Source organism: Nomascus leucogenys, chromosome 13 (genome assembly GCF_006542625.1).
Source record: "Nomascus leucogenys isolate Asia chromosome 13, Asia_NLE_v1, whole genome shotgun sequence".
In the NCBI taxonomy this organism is placed as follows: Eukaryota; Metazoa; Chordata; class Mammalia; order Primates; family Hylobatidae; genus Nomascus; species Nomascus leucogenys.
In genome coordinates this window covers 91,579,892-91,592,313 of record NC_044393.1, presented here as the reverse complement: position 1 = coordinate 91,592,313, position 12,422 = coordinate 91,579,892, and the positions used below count along the sequence as shown (strand labels likewise).

Below are 12,422 nucleotides of genomic sequence, written 5' to 3'. Positions count from 1 at the left end.
TGCAGGTTGACTTTTTTCTTTCAGTACTTTAAAAATGATGCTTTTCTATTTTTTTCCACTGGATATCCCAGAAAAAAAAAATTGTCCATACTTTGCCTAGACTCACCTGCTCCCAATAGACAAAAGTTTTATGGAAGAATTTCCACTCATCCATTACAGAGTGCAGCAGAGAATGCACACCTGCAGCTTCAGGTACCAGCTCTGAGAATGGTGAGAAACAATGCTGAACTTGGAGTTCTGCATGGATTCACATGCAGATTTTGTTTATTCTATTAAATGACAGAAGTCATAGATGAATGGAATGGTTCCTGGCTTAGATGAAGATCTGTTCTAAATTTTAAAATTTTAGATTCCCTACGGTCTAATTTTAAGCTACTTTTCTTGGTGTGTGTGTGTGTGTTTGTGTGTGTCTTTGTGTAAGCCCTGAAGTGTAAGGCAGCAGTGAGTGAGGTCACTGGTCATAGAATGAGCAGATAGTGAGTTCGTTTTGATTATAAGGATAGATGTGAGGATATCTCAAATGTGCCTCAATTTCAGAATGATCCCATTTGAATTTGTATGTCTCCTTCATTGACTATTCTCTTTCATCTGTGCTCCCTGGATTTGTTGGCCACATTTTTTTTTTCTTGAAATCCAAGGTCACCTTAATCCCTCTAATCTCCCTCACTTTTTACAGCAGATAGTGTTAAAATTTTGTTCATTCTATATCCCAAGAGTTTATTCTCCTCTTTCAAATTATGTTACTGTTGTTTCAGTTCAAAGCCTCATAATTTCTTGTCTAGGCTATTCCAATAATTAAATTTTTCTTTAAGAAATTTATTTTATTGTTTGTTCTATGAGACTTACCCTGCAAACACATTTTTTAGTGTATAATACAGTATTGTTAGCTATAGGTTAAATGTGCTACCTTTTTTCTTTCCCATTTTAACATCCCTCCATTTAGTTGCTTTTGAAAACTTTGTCTAATATATAGATGACTTAATTATTTTCTGGCTCAATAATATGAAAAGATCATTTTTGAAATCAAAAGAAAATTAAAAATCTTTGGATTCTCTATGGCTTAATTTTAAGCTACTTTTCTTGACTTCACCCCTAATGACATTACACTGTGCCCCGGTTTTGCTGAGCCCATGTGTGCCTTCCCACTTCAGTGACTGTCCTGCTCCCCACTCTGCCTAAACTTTCATTTTCTAATTCCAATACCCAGTGCGAGAATCATTCAAGTTTGCTTTAAAACATTCTTTTCTGCCAATATTCTTGGTTTTCACCTCTAACTCTGAGCAAATGGAGCACTTTCTTTATGTCTAACTTAGGGGATTTCCCTCAGCCTCTACCACTTCTGTTTTAAGCGTATGTGCATGTGTGTGTGTGTATGTGTGTGAGTGTATCTGTCTGTGAGTGTAGCTGTCTGTCTTTCTTCCCACTAAATGGTATGTTCCTAGAAGGGAAAGTCTTATTCTTCTTTGTGTTGTTAATAACATTTATCATAGTCCCTGATGTGGAGGAGCTATTATTTAATAACTCTAAATTAATTAAATTTCCTGTTAGTCAAGATTGAGTTTATGTCCCCTAAAATTTCTAAGCAAGTTAACCTCAAAAAATACAAATCATTTTTTCTCTTTCCTGCTTCGTCATTCTTCCTTTAGCCGAGAAGTTACTTGAGTGCTTATAATATAATTGCATGGGTCTGGGGCTACTGGGTCTTCTCAAGAGCTCTAAGATTGATATGTACACCTGTCTTACTAGATAACTGAAGCCAGGATAATTTCCTATTGCAACCAGGTGATTGTATCACTCTCAGTAGCTGGTATTGTAGGGGTAACTTGCAGAGTCATTTTAGGCAGCAGATATTTTGCTGTGAATAAATATATTAGCCTCAGGCAGACTGACTACAAATCCTTGGGAATTACTTTTTCTGATTAATCATTTTACTCTAAGCAGCTATAAGCAAGCTGTGGTCCCATCTCTAGATTTATCAATACCACAACATGAGACATTCCTCAATGTCTTCCCAAGCTTGTCTCATTCTCAACTTCTGACTGGATATTGTCACTTCTAGGTGACTGAAAGTGAAAAAAAGACAGGAACTGAGGAAAGGGCAGAAGAGTGAGCCTAATGATGCAGCCATCAGTGAAAAACTTCAAGCCAGGTCCCAGAACATCTGGAACTGGAATGCTCCACCTGCTCCCAGTAGAAAAGGCCACGTAACAAAGAATCTGGGGCCTAGGGCAGGACCAGTAGGTATGTCCCATAAACAAGGGAGAGACCTTATGTCTGTCTCTCTGTGGTTTCTCCACCCCAACCCAAATAGCCTGGCACATCACAGTCCCTGCATTAGCTCCTCCCTGTCAAGAAGCCCTACCTCCTGTGCAGCCTAAGTCAGATGTCAGAAATAGTTGGGCCGGGTGCGGTGGCTCACGCCTGTGATCCCAGCACTTTGGGAGGCCGAGGTGAGCAGATCACGAGGTCAGGAGATCGAGACCATCCTGGTTAACACGGTGAAGCCCCGCCTCTACTAAAAGTACATAAAATTAGCCGGGCATGGTAGTAGGTGCCTGTAGTCCCAGCTACTCGGTAGGCTGAGGCAGGAGAATGGCATGAACCCGGGAGGCGGAGCTTGCAGTGAGCCGAGATCGTGCCACTGCACTCCATCCAGCCTGGGAGACAGAGCGAGACTCTGTCACAAAAAGAAAAGAAAAGAAAAGAAATAGTCAAAACAGCCTCTCCACTAAATCCTAAGTATCTGAAGCTAGGTCTTAGGCACTGGCACTTTGTGTCTACTCATCATCAATCAAAATATCTATGGCAGGTCACCATGGCAACTGTTCAATCTCATGCCAACCTTCCCAAGTGTCAAAATTTCTGCTTAGCCACAGGCAATGGCACTAGCATTTGCCCACAGTATTGACAAGTTTGGTGGTCACTGTATAGCAAGAAGACATAATGTGCTGTGTTCAGACCTCTGGGAACTGTTCTTATTCTTGTCTTTCTCCAGATAATTTGTAGTTTGTCTTTGCACAGTATTTCTGTACCTTTCAGCTTCCTATTTTCAACTTCCATTAGTCATCCTTTAGCTGTTGTGCCCCTGGGCTTTTTCTCTCTGCTTGTTCTAGTTCCTTTCTCATTCTTTAAAATATATATATACTTATATATATACGTATATATACTTATATATATATATTTATATATATATATATATACTTATATATATATACACACACACATTTTTTAAATTTTTTTTTTTTTTTTTTTTTTGAGAGGGAGTCTTACTCTGTCGCCTAGGCTGGAGTGCAGTGGCATGATCTCAGCTCACTGCAAGCTCCACCTCCTGGGTTAATGCCATTCTCCTGCCTCGGCCTCCTGAGTAGCTGGGACTACAGGTGCCCGCCACCACGCCCGACTCATTTTTTGTATTTTTTAGTAGAGATGGGGTTTCACCATGTTGGCCAGGATGGTCTTGATTTCCCGACCTCGTGATCCGCCCGCCTCAGCCTCCCAAAGTGCTGGGATTACAGGCGTGAGCCACCGCACCCAGTCTTAAAAAAAATTTTTTTTAATTTAATTTTTATTCTTTTTTGAAAATTTCTTATTTTTTTTTTTAATTTTTAGAGACAGGGTCTCATTCTGTTACCCAGGCTGGAGTTCGGTGGCATGACAATATCTCACTGCAGCCTCGAACTCCTGGGATCAAGCAACCCTACTGCCTCAGTTTCCCGAGCAGCTAGAACTATAGGTGTCAGCCAGTGCACCCAGCCCTTTGTCATTCTTAACTCAACATGATGATAGTAGAGCAAATCAAATTAAATAAAACCCTTGATTACAAATGCCAACTCTACAATCGGCTTAGTATACATCCTGCACTTACCCTCCTTAAACTTCAATTTCTTTGTTAGTAAAATAGGGATAAATCACATAATTTTGGGTTACTGGTATGGATGAAATGAAATACCATATGTGAAATATCTAGCATGGTACTTCACGTATAGCAATATCCTGCCTAGTTTTTTCTCCCTCTTAAAGCCCATACCACCTCTAATGAATATTACAATATGTTCTTCTAGGATATTATTGAGCTGATTTAACATAACTGTTGTGATGATCACGGTGTTTGCTTAGAAAGAAATTAAGATCATTCTTGTAATCTTACTAGAAAAAAAGTTACTGCTTCATTTCCAATCTTTGCCATGAAACATACTCACAGTTGTGAGACATTGGACAAATTATTACTCTTTCTGAGCCTATAAAATTGGGGATAATAATACCTACACTAATAGTTCTCTTATTCACAATTAAGGGAACAAGTCCCACGTAGCATATGGTCACAGTATCAGCATATGTTGACCACATATGGTAATTTTGACATTTATGCTGATATTGTCTGGCACGGCTGGATTGACTGAAGCATAATGACATCTCTGGACAGATTTCTTTCCACTTGGATGGAACAAGCAAGAGAAATGCACACTCGTTGTTTGTAGATTTGGAAGGTATCGCACAATATCTGGGGGTAATGACAGAATAACCAGTCACGGAGTTGCTTCTATCAGTGATCCAGTAAGAGCTAAACCGTGAAACTCAGCAAAAAGCTGAAGCACAGCAATCCTGAATAATAACACCTCATAATAGTAGGCCAAACTTATGTATACTAGCGTTTGAGTTTTAGGCACCATACTAGAGATTTTCATGAATTATCTTATTTAACCCAATACTATCAGGTAGGTATTATTATTTTTATTATTATTATTATTATTATTGTGACAGAGTTTCACTCTTGTCATCCAGGATGGAGTGCAATGGTGCAATCTTGGCTCACCACAACCTCCGCCTCCTGGGTTCAAGAGATTCTCCTGCCTCAGCCTCTTGAGTAGCTGGGATTACAGGCATGTGCCTGGCTACCTTTTTGTATTTTTAGTAGAGACAGGGTTTCTCCATGTTGGTCAGGCTGGTCTCGAACTCCCAACCTAGGATGATCCACCCGCCTCGGCCTCCCAAAGTGATGGGATTACAGGCATGAGCCACTGTGCTCAGCCTCAGGTAGGTACTATTATCTTCATTTTAGAGGTGAGGAAGTGAGGCATAGAGAGGTTCATAGTCTTGCTCATGTTCACATAGCGTTTGAGTGGAGGAGCCAGAATTGTGGTCTGCATTATTTGATTCCAGAGCCTACACTTTTAACTATCACCTTCTAGTGACCCATGGCAGGCAGCATCACATAGCTGGGTGGGCAGTGGACATTTGAACATCTTCTTGAGGCATCCAGGATGAGACTTAATGCTGTGAACACAGATAGTTCCTTTGAGAGAAAGGTATTTCTTTAATCATGAGTGAGTGGGGGTCAAAGACTGTACCTATCAGAAGTTACATTGTCCAAGACATTAGGTGGAAGATCACTAATCTTGTTACATATTATGCATGTTGAAGGGACATTTTTATTACGTATGGAAAATATACAAAAATTTTTTATTATTTATGAAAATATATATGAAACATATAAAACATGCCAAGGTGAACACGAAAGATGTTTCTATAATTCTGAGGATTTCCAAGGCAGGCAATAAAGATGCCTTCATTAAGGGAGTTATCACTGAATAGGGAAATATTTTAAGAGACCAAACAGAAGGCACAAGTTGGGAAAGAATCAAGTAAGAGAGACAGAAAGAAAATTTGGTTCAAATGATGGGCACTGGCAGAAGGGGAGAGAGAAAGGGGCTGGCCTTGTTATGAAAGCCCATCTGGGAAGAGCAGGAGCTCAAATGCTCAGACAACCTGGAAACATACAATTAAAGCATGAAAATAAAACAACAAATTACGCAGTAAACTGTAGAGTGCTAAATGAACATGAGGTATTTTTACAGCCAATGACATTGTTGGCAGGGTGCGCAGGAGACTAGAGAGAAAAGGGTGGATTTCTCCGGAAGGCCAATAAATGTATAACGATTCTTTTATCCTGTTTCACTTTTATTACTTATTTTACCCTGTTGTCACTGGCATTTGGTTACATTTATGTATTAGTAGATGAATGAGGGAAAGTCAACATCGGTTGGTTTTCTTCACAGAGACAATAGGTCTGGAAATATCCTGGTAGGTTTATTAGCAGGTAGGAATTGGGAAACGTTGGAACACATTGAGAGTCAGTGGGTGCTGGGCAGACAGTGACAGAAGCACTAAGAAGACCAAGCTGAGTTTTTAAGTTGAGGCTTCATACACCACCTATCGCTAATACAAACTGTAAGTAGGGCTGAGATATATTTAAATAGTAAAATGACAAAAAGCAGACCAATGCTATAGCTTCGTGTTTATTTATTCTATAATTTAAAAAATCGATTTCATTAAACCGAAACAAAGAAATGAAGGTGCTACAACATTAATAAACAATTTACTTTCAACAGAGATGCTATCATTTGTGTCATTATCTACAATGGCCGTATAGTTTAATGTTCAAATTGAGACACTTTTGTATGTGAAAGAGGATGCTATTAACAATTATGACAGGACAACAAGACTAAACCGGGATTGCGTGGTAAAGATGACTGCGCGGTAAATAAATCATGACGTCCCCTCCCCGGACTTTCTAACATGGTCCTTTACTGCCATCTAGCAGCAGTGGAGGGGATCGCAGGAAATGTATAATACTTGCACAACCACATTTCAAATTAGCTTCAAAGTTGTGGTATATAGGGGTGATCTATAATGTCCCTTGCAACCAGATAGTCTCTGGATCTGTGTTATCTGCATATGTAATTATGCTCATATTTGCCAGCTGGTAGTGATGTCTTCCATTGCAACCCTGATTGTCACATGTGTAAAATAGCTGTAGATAGATAGATTATACATACACACATATATTTATATATTGATACTTATATATAATGTATTTTTAATATTTGTATTAAAATTTACATAAAATATATTTGCATATATTTATATATAAATCTTATGTGATATAAATATTTATATTTATATCAATAAATATATATTTATTTTTATATTTATATAATATATATATTATATTTATTTTTATATTTATATAATATATATATATTTATATTTACTGATATAAATTTATATAAAATATTATAAATTTTATGTTATATTAAATATAAATAAATATATTTATGTTAAATGTGTATATCAATATTCTAATATTTGTATAAATAAATAGATAGCGAGTCAAATGATGATAGTTGTATCAGATCTTAGAGACTAAGTGCAGCAAGTCTCTAATTTTGAAGAGGAGGACACTGACTCCCAGAGAAGTAAGAGCATTTGCCAAGATTTCACAGATGAGGGGGAGTAAACAAACCAGTTTTGGGATTAGAAAGCAATTTTTCTGACTCCAGTTCCAGTGTCTGTGAGTCTAGGGCCTGCGAGAGAGAGAGGAACAGTTGAGTGTTTGAAGTAACAGAATAAAACGTCACGCTCCCCTGGGCAGCCGTGTGAGGAACTGAATTTGCTAGGACAGTCCCCGAGTGGGGATTTTTGTCAGTGTTTCTCTGGCATCCATCCCCTAAGAGGGTCGTGTTGCCGTCTGCCTTGCGGTTTGGTTTAGTCACTGCCCTCCAGGGAAAGTTGGTCTTGTTGAAGAGGTGGATCTGCAGTAGTCAGCAGGCTGTTCCACAAATGTATATGTCATTGCCTCTGCTGGGGTACGTTGGTGGGGGAAGAGTTTGCAGGAGAACTGTGTTTGAGATAAAATCAGTAGGAATGTTTTTGTGTTTTGGTGAGTAATATCAACCTCAGATAGCTGGTCTCTGAACTTGGAAATTGGTCTGGGGTCCTTCCTTCTAAACATGTGGATTCCTCCTGATCCACAGAATGTCTCGTTCTGTATTTGGGTAGTTTCAGGAGCGCATTGCCCAATGTACCCATCACGACCATTTAAGACATTAATTCTTGGTCTTGTACTCCCCTGGTAGCAGCTGCAGCCACAACAATCAACTCGCTTCTTTCTTCTGGGGTAGGAAGATAAGGAAGAGGCTTTTTCAAATGTTTTCTTGGAGTTCAACTGGGAGGAGAGCAGCCAGAGGGTTTGCACCCTGGAGGGAACTGACTCAGCCATGCTGTGCCACCGCTACTGCAGAGATACACGGCTGAGTCCCTCGGCTCTGTGGGATGGATCTTCAGCATGGAAGACATTCCATTAGGTCTTTCAGCTGTGAATCGTTCCTTGGGCATCCCTGAATCAACTGCAATGTTTTGGTATTGGAAGGAAATGAGACACTTCATTTCTTGCCTCAGATTCTGTCGGTACCAGTGAACAAATAGGTGACCAGAAGATGGATCGCACCTCAAAATCACCTCCTGTCCTATCTCGGTGACCTTGTGTCTGGGGGTCTGGCTGACTCCAGGCTCTAAGTGTCCTGTGGAAGAAGACAGAAGCCATAGAGGGTGAAGGGAAGCCCAAAGAAAACATCTTTTTTTTTTTGAGACAGGGTCTCTCTCTGTTGCCCAGGCTGGAGTGAAATGTCGTGATCTCTGCTCACTGCAGCCTCTACCTCCCAGATTCAAGTGATCCTCCCACCTCAGCCTCCCAAGTAGCTGGGACTAGAGGAGCATGCTACCACACCTGGTTAATTTTTGTATTTTTTGGTAGAGAAGGGGTTTCACCATGTTAACCAGGCTGGTCTTGAACTCTTGACCTCTGGTGATCCACTCACCTCAACCTCCTAAAGAGGTGGGATTATGGCCGTGAGCCACCACGCCCAGCGAAAAACATCTTTTATGCAAATTTTTAAGTATACCTGGACTCACCTGCCCCCAAGAGACGCAGGGTCACCCAGCAGAGGAGCCAGATATCCATGGTGAGGTCAGGCAGGGCAAGGCACTCCCAGCGATGGGTTCTGATGTGCAGTAGCAAAGAACAGTGAAAGTTCTGGGCTCCCTTGGCTGCATGAGGTAGGATCTGGCTGTGACATAATGTCCCCAGCAACACCCACAACCTCAGGGCACCTTCCATAGGAGATGGGGGTCCTTGGTTCGAATATTTGGTCTCATCCTTATTTTGCTACATGGATGATGTTAAACAAGGCTCCAGTCCCACTTGCAGGTGCTTAGGAAAGTTGAAGACTAAGGAAAACATAAGATGAAGTGGAAAAGGAAGGAGAAGAACAGAATAAAAAAATGAAGAACAAAAGTGTAAAACACTACAGAAGATTTCGATGTTATTAATCTTATGAAGTCCTCGGGGCAGAACTTCAGCACAAACAGAAATACTCAAGAGCAATGATATGTATTCCTAAAATCCACCAACAAGAAATTTTGACTCTGAAATTCTGACCCCGTCCTAGGATATACCTGTTTAACCCATCCCTCAGGTGATACTGAGAAAAGTTGTCTCAGACCACACTTCACAACTTTTTTTCTTTCTTTTCTTTTTTTTTTGGTTTGTTTGTTTGTTTGTTTGTTTGAGATGGAGTCTCTCTCTCTGTTGCCCAGGCTGGAGTGCAGTGGTGTAATCTCAGCTCACTGGAACCCCCGCCTCCAAGGTTCAAGTGATCCTCCTGCCTCAGCCTCCCAAGTAGCTGGGATTACAGGCTCCTGCCACAACGCCCAGCTAATTTTTGTATTCAAATTTTTTTCAGTAGAGATTTTTTAAAGACTAAACAAAAAAGAAGACCACTTTCCCATTAAACTAGAATGTTTAAATAGAATGAGAAGAATTTTCCTGGGAAAGAGAATATTAAATGGATAGATTTAGTTTCTGGGAACTGCACTGAAAACAAAAAGAATAGAGAAAATGAGAAACCTAGCTGAAAATGATATAAATGAAACTGAGCAAAAATTAATGCTCAGGACTTAGGACGTGGTCAGTATTGTCAAGAGCTTCAAAGAGATCAAGCAGGCAAAGAAACACATATGTGTGTTTTGGTCTGGTAAGTATGTAATTTTAATCTTTAGGAGAAGAGTTTTGTTAGAATGGAAATATTTCAAGAAAAAGCTGAAAATGGCATCTAGAGGAGTGACTTCCCTGTAACAAAAGCAAAGATGTAGACCACCAACAGCAAGACTGGGCTTGAGGGAGAGCAGGAAAAGGAACTTGAAATGAGAACATATGATATTAAATAGATCAGAAAAGTGATAAAGTGAGAACTTCTGTTTCTAGGGGTCGGAGTGAATTTTTTTCCCAAGAAAAGAGGTAACTTTGGACTTCTGGAAGTAAGACAACTGGGTTCAGCTTACACTGAAATAAGAGCAGATGTAACTGGGGAGGATAAAGGAACTTCTCTCAAGGCAAATACTAGGTAGTGACCAGATCCGTGAACAGAATGGATTATCAAATTTTAGCAGTTATTTTGAATTCTATAACTGCTCAATGTAAGTGTAGTCTCCCGCCTACGTAGAGTTGATACCATAATGCCTCATTAGGAATGTCGATGTTGAATACGTTGCCCCTCATTACAATTTGAATCATACACCTGAAGATTTTTTAATTGTCTGTGCATGAATGTTTTACACCAAGAGCACATTAATCTGTTCTCCTTCAGTGCCATAGAGGCCAATTAGTGAATTTGTAGGAGCTGAAGTTGTCACACTTAAAATGAACATGCTTTTTGTGTTATCTAGTTTAATTTCTTTTTTTCCTTCTATTTTATTTTATTTATTTATTTTTTTGAGATGGAGTTTCGCTCTTGTTGCCCAGGCTAGAGTGCAGTGGCACGATCTTGGCTCACCACAACCTCCCCCTCCCAGGTTCAAGCGATTCTCCAGCCTCAGCCTCCCAGGTTGCTGGGATTACAGGCATGTGCCACCACACCTGGCCAATTTTGTATTTTTAGTAGAGACGGGGTTTCTCCATGTTGGTCAGTCTGGTCTTGAACTCCCAACCTCAGGTGATCTGCTTGCCTTGGCCTCCCAAAGTGCTGGGATTATAGCCATGAGCCACCACACCTGGCCGGTTTAATTTCTTAAAGAGAGATTAACCAGACTCTTTACGTGGTCTGATATTGTTCTAAATAATAAGGTTTTGATCCCCTCTCCAGACTCTTCTCTTTTCCCAAGGATTGTATATTCCAGAAAATGTATTAATTATCCATGACTTCTCACTTGTGATGGGTGCCTATTGGATGTTCTGACCGGATTCCACCCCCTGAAATCCTTGGTCCACAAGGTCAGAGGGACAGGCTCTCAGATACCATCTTGTTCAAAAAATTCAATTCCCTTGGATTTCCACGAGCACATTCTTGAGTAAAGCAGGATCACATTTTTTTTTTCTCCTGCACCCTGGATTTGTAATCTAGCATGAGAGAAAGTCACGTTGGTCTCAATTGACTGGAGGGCTAACACCTGAATGTGCAATTTTCTAATTACTGTAAGACCCAAGAAACAGAAAAAGACGACTTATAATAAAACAGAATAATGAGGCCGGCAAGGTATATAAAAAATGAGTTGTCAATCGGCCATGCCATGGTTCTAAGGTTTCTTTTCTTCTTTTCTTTTCTTTTCTTTTCTTTTTTTTTTTTTTTGAGATGGAGTCTCGCTCTGTCTCCCAGGCTGGAGTGCAGTGGCGCAATCTTGGCTCACTACAAGCTCCGCCTCCCGGGTTCACGTCATTCTCCTGCCTCAGCCTCCCGAGTAGCTGGGACTACAGGCAGGCGCCCGCCACCACGCCCAGCTAATTTTTTTTTTTTTTTTTTTTTTTTTTTTTCAGTAGAGACAGGGTTTCACCGTGTTAGTCAGGATGGTCTTGACCTCCTGACTTCGTGATCCGCCCGCCTCAGCCTCCCAAAGCGCCGGGATTACAGGTGCGAGCCACCGGTTCTAAGGTTTCATTGCAGTTTATTTCTGACAAGTTCCTGTGTTCTTGCTTTGTGGTTCTATGGGACGTACATTTAGCCTTATAATACATTCCCCTTTGGCTTAAGCTAGCTCTAGTTTCTGTTATTTCCTTCCAACCTAGTACACCACCTGCTTCCTGAGCTGGGTCCGTGATGAATTTGTGCCCTAAGATTAGCTAATATTTAACACTGTGGATTGGCTGCTGGCACAAAAATACACGGCTGAATCCTTCAGCTTCGTAGCCTGGATCTCAAGGCTACAGGGTGAATTTAGGAGGCACTTAGCTGAAAATCTTTCCTTGGGCATCCCTGTTTCATCAAAGATATTTTCATTCTGGAAGGAAATCAAGAACTTGAACTCTTTTTTCAGGACCTGTTGGTACCAAAAAACATAACTGTGTCCTTTTATTGGGGCACAATATAATTTTGCTTTCTGTCCTTCCCCTTTGACAAGATGTTTTGGAGTCTGGGTGACTTCTTCACCAGGAGAACCTGTAAAGAAAGCAGACAGGAGTTGGAGACTGAGCCCATGAGGGAGTTTGATGACATGGATGAAAGGCTTAGAGAAGGGAGCTGACAATTGCAGAACAGGGACTTACCTGCAGCCAGGAGACAAAGGATTGTGATGCAGGTGAATATTGGGCTCAT

At 40.5% G+C, this 12,422-nt stretch overlaps 2 gene segments (V, D, J or C); both read right to left on the bottom strand.

The window, feature by feature from the left end:
* Positions 1-8,001: 8,001 nt before the first annotated feature.
* LOC115838049 lies at positions 8,002-8,800 on the bottom strand. The segment is given in 2 exon segments: positions 8,002-8,360; positions 8,752-8,800. Coding segments are annotated over 2 exon segments (408 nt in total).
* Positions 8,801-11,946: 3,146 nt separating this feature from the next.
* Positions 11,947-12,422, bottom strand: LOC115838048. The segment is given in 2 exon segments: positions 11,947-12,266; positions 12,374-12,422. Coding segments are annotated over 2 exon segments (369 nt in total).